Source organism: Silurus aristotelis (assembly GCF_946808225.1).
Source record: "Silurus aristotelis genome assembly, chromosome: 2".
Lineage (NCBI taxonomy): Eukaryota > Metazoa > Chordata > Actinopteri > Siluriformes > Siluridae > Silurus > Silurus aristotelis.
The window spans coordinates 28,761,396-28,776,087 of record NC_139575.1 but is presented as its reverse complement, the minus strand read 5'-3'; the positions used below and the strand labels follow the sequence as shown (position 1 = coordinate 28,776,087).

The window sequence follows — 14,692 nt, the reverse complement described above, 5'->3', positions numbered from 1 at the left end:
TCAATTCAATAAAGCTTATGTGGGATGTGTGGACCTGATCAATAGAGGCCCCACCCCACAACTTAAAGCATCCGCTCCTAACATCTTGGTAGCAAATACTACACCACACCACAGTATCTATTCCATATTATGGCCCATCAGGTGGCACAAGGGGGATGTACTTAATATGTGGCAGGTGGTTTCAATGTTATGGCTGACCAGTGTACAATATATTACATTCTTGAGTATACAGTACTTAATTTTTGTGTTGCAATAAAAGTAAAACTTGGGAGATTTCCCCTTTGCTTTCACAGTCTGATGGAGCACTGCATGGCTGTTAAGCAATTCTTTTTTTTTTTTTTATCTCCAGTACCCTTTAATGGCTTATACAGCATTTAGTCTTAAACCTTTTGCAGGCCAGAACCCTGTTTACTGTAAAAACAAACAAACCAAAAATTCCATGAACCCCCACAGGATTTTACAAATATACTTTAACTATAATCCAACTATAGCCAAATATATTGCATATATGATACTTTGTGGTTTTGTTATATTATTTACATTTTTAAGGACATTTGATGACAAAATATAAATATACAGTGCAAAAATGTGCAGAATGGTATTCATAAAATGCCTTTTTTATGCCCCTTTCTAAAAATGTCCTGCTTCACACAGCACTCACAAAACCCTATATTCAAGCAGCATCACAGACTACAAACCATGTCAGACACTTCACTTAAACTCATTTAAGTAGCAGTCAATTATCGCTCAGGATAAGCATGTCTGCCAAATGCCATAAATATAAATGTAAATGATATCCCAAGTCTCTTGCTCCAGCAGCCCTTAAATGGTGCACATCTTCATTTAACTTGATCTCAGATCGGCCTAAAACCTGATCCGCATCTGTGAGTGTGAAGAAAGGAAAATGGCCTTTAGCACCACCCCTGGCCATTATCTATACTGTGACTGCTGTATGGGCACCATAATGCCCTCGAATAATGCCTGTCTTCCAGGCCCTAATCAATGTTATTTTGTGCAACATGCTGGGAAAATTGGTCACCGCCTGTAAAGATGATTTTGCTATATATCCCCCTTCCATTGAAAGCCAGCAGCATGTAAAGCAGCTTTTGGAAAAAAACCCCGCAGTTATAAGCGTACTAGAAATCCAAGGTGTATATGAATACTTACGTTATCAATGAGAAGAGAGTAAGCACTAACAAAAGTCGGAGTGGTACAACCAACTTACCCCAAAAAAGGCCCATGTAATCTCTTGCTGGTCAATGTGCTGGCAATGTGTCTCAAGTCTAAAGGAGATCCTCATGCCAGCCCCTATTTTGAAAAGCTCACAAAGCCCCCGTCTCACAAGCACAACTCCATTTCCAAGCAGCATCACTTGATTCAGCCACACACCCATTTTCAGTGGACTTCTGATAGCAGACACTTTTATCCAATCATAAACAATTCACATGTTCAAACACACCTTGCAAAGTCTCAATCTTACCTTGTTTTGTTGAAAAAGTATTTTGTTCTTGTATGTTTTGCATAAAACTCTTTTTAATGCTTGGCCTTGTTAAGTGTTTGCTGGCACACCTGTCTTGTGGATTTTCTCCTTCAGTTTTTAATAAACCTGCACTTGCTTCCAGCCCAAGATACACATTCTAATCACAGAAATCAGCACACCTAACACAAAACCAATCAACAACTTTCCCATCTGCTTATCAGAGGAGCAGATAATAGCCTCATGATTCTTCAGATGTATTAACTACGGAGCTTATTTTAATCACAGCTTATCTCATATAACATCAAGGTGTCTAGTAGTAGAATCACAAGTAAGATTTATCTGTGAAAATGGGGAATTTACAAGGTCTTATATATATATATATATATATATATATATATATATATATATATATATATATATATATATATATATATATATAAATAAAACATCAAATCCTATGGTTTATGTGCTTTTTTTTTTAAACACAGGCACATAAATTGAATGCTGTATATCATTTTGTAGGTTATATTAACATGCATTTTCTCGAATCCAATGATGTGGTAGAGTGATACCAAACCTATAAATGCATGACAAGTGTAAAAAAACATAAACCATTCCACCAAAACCAAATCATATCATGGAGGGTGTCATGACTTTTCATTTAGGGTGATTAATGTAAATAGTAGCTATTTTGTATTACACACCTGATTTTTTTAACTAAATATCTTATTAGATTAAACCAAAACCTACTGATTGTGTAGACCATGCAGAAAGACAAGGCAGATTTAAATGATGCAAAAGTATAATTAGCCATATTTCACTTTTTCTTTTTTAAATATACATTTAATTTAATGAAGAATGCAATCATTTGCATTATTTTCCCCTAACGGTTAATATAAACAGGTGAAGATTCTAGGACAAATAAAAGAAAATTGTAAATATAAAACATTAATGAACAAAATAAAGGCTGATATGTTGTCCCATATCCAAATAACAATAACAACAACAAAAACAACAGCAGCAGCAACACCAAGCTATTGCTTACTCAGTCTGAAATGCCACACCAAAATGCATCTGCTCAAATAAGCAAACGTTGCTTTGTTTTATATAAATACAGACAATTAAAACTATAAATTGCTTTCAAAACATATGTTCGAAACAAAACAGGCAAAGGATTGTTCAGACACATTATTTGGTACAGTTGTATAGGGGTTGGATTGTATCTGGAGCTCCATGGCAGCCACAGCATCGCCATAAATTATGAAGGATGCTATATCTGGAAGCCTTAAGGACAAAAGAATATGGGCTGGCTTTTGTTTTACATAAAGAACAGAATGGTCGCACGTATGTTTTTCTTGGATTTACTACAGAAAATATTCAAAATACAAATGATAAACAGATCATGGCCTAAACGTGAACATTTGATTCAGTGTATAAAAAATCCAGCACCACTTGGATACAATGAAAATGTTTTCTTTGGAGTATGGAAGTGAAATATGGCGAGAAATATGGAAAAATAGAACTATCGTGTACAGGATGAGATAGTGTGCAAGAGATTGTACATAAAGTCGACTGTCAGTACTGTAGACTGTCAATGCAGTCGTTGGCAGTGGGGCATCCTGCTGCTGTTTAGAGTCAATTATGATAAATGTTAAATGTTTAGGTCAGAAAATACACAAGCCAAGTTTTGCATTCAAATCACAGTTGTGTATTTGTTTTTTTTTTGTTTATTGTTTTTTTAAACACAAAATATGCGCATCTATATTCGTCTACATTTCAGACTCATATCGTGTAAAAGGGTTCCTTTTTTATTTTCTTTCTTGATGATAAATTGTATTCGGGATGCGCCCAAAAGGAAGCGATCGACATGGACAACGCGATGTGTTCGTGTTCATTGTGTCCCCTACCTCCACCACGAAGCTCCTCTCCTCTCCACACACCGACACGACCCAAACCACGACGTGAAAGTAGCAGGTTTTCCAACATAAACCCGGGAGCCCTGTCCTTTTCCTCTTCGCTCCCACCCCCGCCATGACTGTCCCTCAAACAAATATCCTCCAGTAGTCGAGCTCCACTTCTCTTTATTATTGTTTTCTAGTAAGCTGTACCAAATAAATAACCAGCTTTTGTGTCCTGTTTATTTCCAAGCACCAACCCGACCGTCAAACTCGGCCAAATCATTGCGCAGGCGCGGAGACGTACGAAGGGCGCGCGCGTGTAGAGCGGAGCGCGTGTGCCCGCGCTGTCAAAACAGCCAAGACTGCGAATTGGTTTAAATTGGTATCATTTAAACGATTGTTTTGCACAGAAGTTCAATGAACATCATGCATTACACATTTGTTTTTGTTCATCAGGCATGAAAGGGTTTATAAGGGATCGTATTTCTGCTTTGCATGATATTTCTTGGCCAAATACTTGGCCATTTCAAAATTGTAGTAGTCTTTATTTATACAGTGATTTAGGGGGATTTTCAATTGTTCTTGTTTGCTTTGTATGGCTACTGTCTCTTGAAATGAAAATCTGTCTTGTATAATTACATGCAATATTTCCTGGAGCTACAAGTCAATTTTTAAATAACTTCTAATTTAAGTAATACTTGGTAGATCTATTACCAGCTACAGCCAGATGAAGTTTATTCCACACCTGGTTGCCAATACAGAAATGGTGCATATCTTTAGGCAGTGGGTCTGGTAAGTTTTGCTTTTATAGAGGTGCCCAAACCTTTTCCTAAGAAGGACCAAACATGAAACTTTTTGAGGCCGTCCACCAAAAGGTTTCATGGGTGTTCTCATTGTCATACTTTAAGAAAACTTATGTATGATTTGTTTCACAATAACAACAAATAGTGTATTTATTCAAAACAGCAACCAATTGTTTGCAAACTAGACATAGTGCCATTGAAGTAAAATGTCTTTGTCTGTGTGCCACTGTCTCAATTCCTCAATAAATAGCTGTTTGTTGAGCGTCACAAAGAATGTTGTATACCTGCACCTTGAAGTATGCATATACATTCAATTCTAAAAAAGTCAATTTACTTGTATTCTCTGCATTCATTTCAATTTTCATTTTTGCAGCTTAAAAAATTATGCTAAATTTTACATTATAAATTATGTTTGTCAATTGCATTTTCTTTTTCCCCCTTTTCTCATATATGGCATGTCGAGCGTTCAAAGACCAGCCTTTGTCCTAGTTTGGGCTAGATGGTCAAAAGAGAAAGTGATGGGGAGTGGGATGTAATACTGCATGCATCTTTATATAGGTAACTATAGCATCTTTAGGGTGGCAGGGCTAAACAGAAAGACCTTTCTCATAAGAAACAAAACCTTGGGTAATGTTGATTTTAAATATTCCCCAGGTTTATTGATGCATTCGTGGGATGTGCTGGACAAAGTCCTCACAAGTTACAGGACTTAAAGGATCTACTCCTAACATCTTTGTGCCAGATACCACAGCGACCCCTTCAGGGCTCTCGTGGAGTTAATGCATTGAAGAGTCGGAACTGTTTTGGTGGTACAAGGGAAACCTACACATAATTGGACAGGTATTTTTAATATGATGACCAATTTCTGTATACTTTTACGTTTTTAAACAACACTTATTTCATGTGTACACATTTGAAAATAATAACTTCAGGTACCTTGAGGAACAACTCCAAATAGGGACACTATATAATCAATTCTACAATGTCCCTATGTGGTTGTTATTAGCTTTTTTCTTAAAACCATAGCTCTGAGATGACATTATGTGAGATAATATGAGATAATTGCAGGACAAACAGATGACATGTAAAACATTTCCTTGCCACATTGCGAATGTAGCAGTTGGATGCTAACTTTTTATATAGCATTTCGATATACTAATCAATATAATACTGCAACAAGGATACAAACTTGTCGTCCAAATATAATTTCATTTTTGTACAACCCACACAACGTCGGTGTGGAAGATTCTGAAGCCTTTATTTATTTGCACGGTAGTTAGCCATTTGTACAGCATGTATTTCTGTGTTATGGTATTTTTCTGTGTTGCTGCACAGTTTTGAAGGTACACACAGTGTATCTCATTTCACTGTATCTAAAACCCATGAAACATGCACCAAATATGGGTCACAATGTGCCAGGCCAGAGTGTGAGCCATACTAGCCATGAAGGAGGAGTGCATCTCACACTCTTTTCATCTGGTGCTATATTGGGGTCCATATACAGGTATTACCAAGGTACAGCCAATGTGAATCACTGTCACTGGATCTGAAGCCCATAAAACATGCACTGAATCTGGGTCACAATGTGCAGAGCTGGAGTGTGGGCCAGGCAAACAGTGGGGGAGGACTGTATCTCACACTCGTTAAATCAGGAGCTGTGTTCCAGCATATTACAGAGCTCACACTGCCAAACACTAACCGCACATGTGTACACTTCACATAAAGATTTTTGTAATGTTAATTGTATGAAGCATATATATCAATATATTTGATGGAACATGTAGAATATTTTTTTTCTGGTGATGGATCATAGTTTGTGATACTGGAAGTTTTTATAGATAGATGACTAGAGTGGTATGGTGGAGGTAATTCATTATTCATTTTTTTAAACAATTAAAAAAAAGGACTGTTTTTACTGACCTTTGTTCCAGATTCATAATCATCAGAAGTTTTGCCATTTATATAAACCAACATTAATCTTTTTCAAAAAAAGTTATAATAGTTACTTTAAAGTGAATACAGTGCAGTACAGTAAGTTATGTTAATTTATTCTACAGATAAATATATAAAATATAAATAGAATATGTGCATAAATGTAATATTTATTTGTGTAGCAAAATAATTGTATGCTTTATCAAATATTATTTTGTAGTAAGAGGTAAATTGTGGTTAATCGTTTGTCTATTAAAATGAACGTCAGCCACCCTAGTAATTTTTTTTATATTATAAGTTGCATTCTTTAACAACTTAATATGTTGTAACATTAATTTTTCATATATGTTGTAACATTTTTTTTCAGCTACTGAGTATGTTTAATTTATATATTCAAATAATATCTTATTCATTCATATAATATTATTCATATAATACATTAAATGAAGAAACAAGAATATATTTGCTTTTTGAAAGCAAAGGTTAAAATTCTAAAGCAAATGCCATGTTAATAAGTTATGCTACATTCGACTAGATGTTATAACTCATGATTTTCGACCTCCCAACCAGGAACAAAAGCACCAAAAAATCCCCTTAACAAATTTCTGGTCCTTCATGAACTTTCTTAAAGACACTGATTTTCATGGCAGCCCTTTTAGAAGAGGTCCATTGTGAACTAGCTGTCCTTGAGATATAAAACATATTTCACATAAAAAATAAATATATTTAAATTAGACATATGAAAAACAATATAGGTGCCAACAAAGGTTTGAACTACATGTGGCCTAAAATGTGCAATTATATCTATAGCCAAATTAATTTATGTTCATGTATTTATATGTCTATATATAAACAGCCCTTTGGTTAAGGGCCCATAAGACTGTAAAAAAACTCCTAGTTTAATTGCAACAGATAGAAATATCCATTGTCAGGTTGCTAAAGGTCCTTTGTTATCTTCCTGGCCTTGGTCCAGGTTACAGAAAACTGTCCACTATTATTGATCAGGAGAGGGTGGAAGCTTTACTCCTATTTCCTGCTCTATCAACATTTGGCCTTCAGGCTCTTAATCTCTTCCAGAAGATTCCATTATCATTAGCAAACATCAGGCCCACCACAAGAGTGTCATCAACAATCTTGATAATGGTTAAAAGTGGCTATGCGGTGAATGCACAATAAGTACACCAGGAGGCTTAGGACCCAAACCAAATTCTTCTTCTTCTTTCAGCTTCTCCCATTAGGGATTGCCACAGCGGATCATCCGTCCCCATACCCCCCTGTCCTCTAAATCTGCCTCTTTCAAACCAACTACCTGCATGTCCTTCCTCACCACATCCATAAACCTCCTCCTTGGCCTTCTTCTTTTCCTTCTTCCTGGCGGCTCCATCCTTAGCATTCTTCCACCGATATACCACATGTCCCACCTCTACACATGTCCAAACCATCTCAATCGCACCTCCATGGAGTCTCCTGTCTGACCTCATCCGTCAACCTGTTTATCACCACTGCAAAAAGGAAAGGGCTCAGAGCCGATCCTTGATGCAATCCAACCTCCACCTAGGACCCAAACCAAAATAGGCTGTGTTTAATAGGTGTGTGGTGGCATTATCTGTTAAATGATTGGAATGTTATCCTTACTGTCTTTTTTTGTGGTTCTATCTATTTTTTTTATTATTCAGCCTGTGGCCTGCCATTAATCATTGCTATTCTTATCAATGTTGCACTTTACAATTGTGGTTTAGCTAGTTGTAGTGATTATTGAGAAGTAGATGAAAGATGGCAACATCTGTTAAGTGATTGGAATGGTATGCCATTCCAGGGTCCAGAGTTTCATGAAATAAAGTGGTGATGAAGCCTTTGACCAGCTTATCAAAGATTTGGATTTGTATCTGTCACATTTGAGAAATCACCAGTAATTCTCTGTATATTAGAAATGGATAATACAGTATAAGACTTCATATTTGCACATGCTTATTTATAGACCTACTTTGGCAGCTTCCCGTAGTCTACAAAGTGATATTCTGATACAGTTATGTGTCCATGTTTTTAACAGTCAAAAATCGTGTCAGAAATTGACCTTCCTAAAATACGATGTCGGACTCTTTAAAACGAAGGCGCTTTGGTTCTTACCCAAAAAAAGAATAATAAATGCAACACCATTCTTGACCACATGAGGTCACTGCAGGCATTTCAATAGAAATACGAAATATCAGAAGCCCAATTGCCAGTTTCATTGTAGAAAAAATTTGTAGGAAAGTAAAGAGTAAAAGTTAAAAAGTAGTAAAGAAAGTAATGATCAATCAAATAAAGCCTCATAAAACACCAAACTATTGGAAGGCATGCTTTCTGGGAATGTACTGACACTCCTGTTAAATGACACCTTCTGGCAATATGTATTAAAACTACATAACAATCGTATAATTTGGTGCAGTAAGGTACAGTGTAACTAAAGAAAAACAAAAACTGTGTATCTATAATATAATACATAAATTCTTATCAACAATTATCAATTATGTGACTGGGTAAAATCCAAAATTGCGTACTTTTAATTAGTAAAAAATGAATAGTCATTAGAAAATATTTAATCAGTAAAAAAATATTAAACAGTAAAAATCCAGATGGTGATTAAATATTACTTAACATTGTGAATATAACGTGCTATACATTTCCAAGTATATCAAACATAAAAAAGACATGCACATTCCAGCCCATGCTGCAGGAAGCCATGCAGAAAACTGTTCTGACTTGGGTGTGGTAGACAGGGAGAGGAACGGTTGGACCATGATTCTCACCTGCATGTAATCTCTGTGAGGTTACTTACAGTTCTATCCAAAAGTTTAGACACACCTTCTCTTTCAGGGTTTTTACTTAATTTTTATTATTTTCAACATTGTACATTAATCCTGAATACATCCAAACTATGAAACAACGTGTGGAATTATTTAGTAAACAAAAAACTGTTAAATGTGCATATAAGCATATGTTCTATATTTTAAATTCTTCAAAGTAGCCATCTTTTGTTTTGAACAGTCTTGTGGAATTTCCAAATGCTGCACATGTGGCACATTGCCCCATCTGCCAGTGTATCCCAAATTGATAAGGCCCTAATAATCATAGCCAGAAAGTGGGTGTGACAGTTTTTGGGGTTGGTTGGCTATTAGTGGAGTTTGTACCTAATTTATCAGTAATCACCAACCCTCTGTCTAAAATTGTTAATAAGGGTGATGGATAGATGGATCCATGCATAAAGGAATATAAGTAAAAGCTGTTTTGTAGCCCATTGTTGCACTCTCCTTGCATTTCTCTCTCTCTTTTGTTCTGCATTCTGATGCTTCAGATAAAGGACTTGGCCCTGTTTTGTTTCAGTTGGAGGAGGGGGAGAATCAGGCTGCAAGGTTTTTTAGCATTGCTTGCACCACACATTTGGTTGATTGGACAACAGTATGAATGTATTGTGGTATAGGTGTTCCAAATTAAGTGAATGGTGAGTGTTATATATAGGTCAATTATATGCTACAGTGTGGCAAAAAAGTATTTAGTCAGCCACTAATTGTGCAAGTTCTCCCATTTAAAAGATAAGAGAGGCCTGTAATTTTCATCATAGGTACACTTCAACTATAATATCTAAAAAATATTTGCTCAAATATTTGGGTAAAACGGTATGCTATTGCATGACAAGTTTTCTTGATGGGATAGGAATAAAATTTTTTGTTGTACATCAACACTTTCTTTCGGCTTCTCCTGTTAGGGGTCGCCACAGCGGATCATCCGCATGTTTGATTTGGCACGTTTTTACGCTGGATGCCCTTTCTAACGCAACCCTCCCCATTTATCCGGGCTTGGGACCGGCACTAAGAGTGCACTGGCTTGTGCAACCCTAATGGCCGGGTTTTGGGTTCCTGACCGGGAATCGAACCCGGGCCGCAGCGGTGAGAGCGCCGCATCAAGTCAAGTCAAGTCAAGTCAAGTTTATTTGTATAGCGATTTTCACAACAGACATTGTCTCAAAGCAGCTTTACAGAAATCAACAGTCAAGGTGAATGGTGTTCATTTATCCTTGATGAGCAAGCCATGGCGACTGTGGTAAGGAAAAACTCCCTTAGATGTTATGAGGAAGAAACCTTGAGAGGAACCAGATTAAAAAGGGGAACCCATCCTAATTTGGGTGACATCAAGAGTTTAAATATAAATCTTTCAACAATACAGAACACTGGAGAGTGAGAACTAGCATGAGTACAGGAGTATAAGATTATAAGTAAATGTTCTTTCTACAGTCTTTGGTATAAAAGTAGGAGCTACTGAGCTCAACATCTGTGATCATCACAGATCCAGCAACAGCTTCTCCATGCCAGAGCCTTTAAACACCCCCAGGGGTCCAATGTCAAAACTCCACACATGTAGTGGGATCCATTTGGCACTGGTACGTCTCTAGATGGTTCAGGATGTTTGCGAGTTCGGCATCTACTTCTTTAAAGTCCATAATCTTCACGAGGTGGGACGTGACTGAAGCTGGCCAAACCTCAGGAAGCCTTGGGATGGGGAGAGAAAGAGAAGCAGTGGAGAGGAATTAGCGTAGCTGCTGTTCATGATATTAACTCCACAAGTTGATAATGTGCGTGTGATCAGATGTTCTGGAGCAAAAGGTTATGATGTGATGTGTGTTATGTGTAGGCTTTGCTAAAAAGATATATTTTTAATCTACACTTAAACTGGGAGAGTGTATCTGAACCCCGAACACTGTTAGGAAGACTATTCCAAAGTTTGGGAGCTAAATGTGAAAATGATCTACTGCCTTTAGTGGACTTTGCTATACTAGGAACTACTAGAAGCCCAGAGTTTTGAGATCTCAGGGAGCGTGACGGATTGTAGCGTGTTAAAAGACTGGAGAGATACATGGGAGCCAAACCATTTAGTGCTTTGTAAGTGAGTAGCAGTAGTTTGTAGTCTATTCGAAACTTAACAGGAAGCCAATGTAGGGACGATATCCTGGCCAGTTGATGATATCCTGGCATCCTAACCACTAGACCACCAGGGAACCTGTTGTACATCAACATCAATAATTATTATATAATATAGGTTCAATCTCATGTCAGGGCATAGAAAATGGTTTTAAAGAATAGGTTTAAAATAGTAAAAAAAACAAAAAATCTATTTAATATAAGTTGCATGACAACTATTCTTTTCATCTTTCTCTTTGCGGTTAATACATTGGACTACTGATTGGAAGGTCATAGAAATATTCTATCTATTATTGACTATCATACAAAGTAAGCTGAAACATGAGTGTAGGTTATTGATATGTCTGTTTTCACATTTCAACTGAAATGTATTCCTTATTTTATCTAAATGGACCTGCAAGTGACATAGGTACAACCAGCTGTGACAAGAGCCAGAGGTTTCTATTACAGGAATGCCAAGAGAATTGTAATCATTAAAAAAAACTTCTAGAACTGTGCATAAGATGCATTGTGTATTAAATGACTCTCACTTTGTAATGTAGTAATGTTTATACAAATTTACAAAGAAAACAAAGAAAAGACATTTCTTAACCCAAGACAGGATAGAGCAGGTGGATGCATTTCAACTAAAAACCCTGCAGGGAAGCATGAACTATTCTTAAAAGTTACTGGGAGAAAAGCAATGAGCTAAAGGTATGAAATATGTAACATGTACATGTCTGGGCTGGTTTAAGACCAATTAAGTTGCTGTACTTGAAACCATCGGCAGCGGCTCAGTTATGCTGTGAAGTTGGGAAGAATTTTTGCTGTCACTGTTTGTATATAGGTGGTACATGTCACAGTGAGTACAATGGTAAATTACAGGATCCGCAAATTGATTCCGAGCATTGTATACTCTTTTTTCAATGTTTGTGTACAGGATCAATCCATGTTCATGTGGGTTTCCTCCAAGATATTCAGTTTTCTCCTTCTCCAAGAAACCCGTCAGTTGGATTGGCCAGGATTTATTGCCACTGTATGTGTGAATGTGTTCATGGTACCTTGTGGGTTGGCAAATACACAATAGTTTAATGTAATTAATCTATTTGATTAATAGAAATATAATTTAAATATAATCCTTGCCAATTAGAGTTGGCCCTTTAACACCTTTTTGAGACACATTATATTTGTTTATCCCCTCTATGTATTTATTTATTTATGTTTGTATGTTTGATTTGATTTAATTATTTTGTATCATTTAAGCTTAGTAAATATAAGCTGTCACATAAATTAAAATGTTGTTTGTTTGTTTGGTCATTTATATTAATGTGTTTTTCAAACAGGCCTGACATGATGTCATTCCTCAGAGTTCAGTCTCACACCAAACTGCCTTTACATCAGTCTTGCCATGACTCGTCTGGTATTTACAGCCAAACGAAAATAATACTCTTGCTATTACAAATGTTATTTGCACATAAACTCTCATTTAGATTTAGTAAGATGTGGATAGATTATTCTAGATTATTCTAGTCATAATTTTGATAACTTAACACAATTAAAATATGCTTAGTCGAAGTGAATGAAATAATCCTGGATTTCATATTTTGGAGTGAATATAAGTTTTAGTCAAATAATAGAATCATTTCAGAGGACAATGTTAGCTGTGCAGAGCATTATGAAAACTAACATTATGCAAACTCTATTAAGACATTTTTCAATTAAATGATAAGATTGTTATTTAATGGTTTAAATTCCAAGTAATTTTAGGTTTCTGTGTGTTTTTAGGCTAGTTGTGTGCCATTGTGATATGAATTAGATTTACCTTAATGTATTTTCTATTTACAAAAATGCACTGGATTAACAAACTGCATAAAAATATATGTATGCTTAACCTATTTTAAAAAAAATTATTTTACTAAAAAATTATATTAATGAAAATTCGTTAATCTTTAAAATTATATACTTTTCATTGGTTACTGCAATTTCATACTATACTCTCAAGCTTTTTTATTACCTTTGTTACCTAATTTACAAACCTTACTATAGCATTTATTAAACACTTTTATATAGTGTGACAGATCAGCCATAAAATTGAAACCACTGACAATTGAAATGAATAACATTAATTATCTCAGCAAGTGAACAGTCAGAAAGTTGATGTGTTCGAAAGTTGAAAAAATTGGCAAGTATAAGGATCTGGGCCAAATTGATATTGGCTAGGTGACTTGGTCAGACCATTTTCCAAAATTATAGTAATGGTGTTGTTGGGTGTTCCCAGTGTGCAGTGGTAAGTACCTACCAAAATTTGTCTGAGAAAAGGTGACAGGTTTATGTATACTGAAGGCTTATTGATGCATATGGGGAGCCAAGCCTTCCCGTGGGCTCACCACCTGCAGGAGGGACCGTAAGGGACGGTGCTGTGAGGATTGAGCAGCAGTCGAAGGTGGGGGCCTGCTTAGACTGCTGCCCCCGCGACCCGGATTACGGATAAGTGGGAGAAAATGAATGAATGAATGAATGGGGAGCCAAGCATTTCGTCCCCAGATAGCATATGTGGGCCACTTCAGGCAAAGATGCGGTGTTCAAGCAATGTGTAATCCGAATGTGACGCAAATGTGGCCCATGAGGTAAATATGGCCCAAATAGTGCCAACCAAATGTGGGCCACTTTTGGCAAACTTGTGGCACAATCCACAAAGACTACTCAGGGTGTAAACCAAATTTTGGCAAATATAATGACATAGTGAGCATAGGCTAATCTGGGCATGAGCCAGAAGTGGCCAACATATGAAACGACAAATGTGGCCCAGTTATCCTAAAACTAATATAAGCCAGTTTTGGCAAAGATATGGCACAATAAGCACCGGCTAATGTGGGAGTGCACCTGAAGCGGCCACATATAATTCCATAAATGTGGCACACAAATATGTTTTAAAAAAACATAATAAATTGCTATTAATAAATATGTTTTAATAAAAACATATTTGGGCCAGTTGAAGTGGCAAAGACATAAAAATACTAAGCTTTTATCTCATGATAATTTTAATAAATATCAATCAGTGTTTGTAGTACATCACAGCGGTGGACAAAGTATGAAGTACAGAGTAGGAAGAGTGACGACGTTTACTATTTCCATTAAGGTAAGATGTTGATGCATTAAATACTCTAGTACAATAGGGTATTCATTTAAAATATTTAATTTTATTTCTGTTTCAGTTTACCTGGCTGTATACAGAATGTGCTTGAGCAACATAGGAGAAATCAATCTACATATAAATATACACTAAATGTTTTAGCTCCCAATGATCTATCCAGTCTTCTAACACGCTACAATCCGTCACGTTCCCTGAGAGCTCAGAACTCCGGACTTCTAGTAGTTCCTAGAATACCAAAGTCCACTAAAGGTGGTAGAGCATTCTTACATTTAGCTCCTAAACTTTGGAATAGTCTTCCTGACTACACACTCTTGATGTTACCTAAATAATGATGGGTTTCCCTTTTGAGTCTGGTTCCTCTCAAGGTTTCTTCCTCATAACATATAAGGGAGTTTTTTCTTGCCACAGTCACCATGGCTGCTCATCAGGGATAAATGCACACCATTTACCTTAACTTTTAAAATTCTGTAAAGCTGCTTTGAGACAATGTT

The 14,692-nt window shown here is 36.4% G+C and overlaps 2 protein-coding genes across 2 annotated transcripts in view; both read right to left on the bottom strand.

The window, feature by feature from the left end:
* Window positions 1-3,697, bottom strand: part of mmp24 (matrix metallopeptidase 24) — a 33,480-nt gene extending 29,783 nt beyond the window's left edge. Inside the window, exon 1 of the mRNA XM_083533153.1 lies at window positions 3,388-3,697. Within this exon, the coding sequence (XP_083389279.1) occupies window positions 3,388-3,513 (126 nt within the window). The 5' untranslated portion in view covers window positions 3,514-3,697. The remainder of the gene's footprint in view (window positions 1-3,387) is intronic.
* LOC310722064 (oxidative stress-responsive serine-rich protein 1-like) overlaps window positions 1-14,692 on the bottom strand; it is a 190,834-nt gene that overhangs the window by 32,510 nt on the left and 143,632 nt on the right. The gene's annotated exons all lie outside the window — the stretch shown is intronic.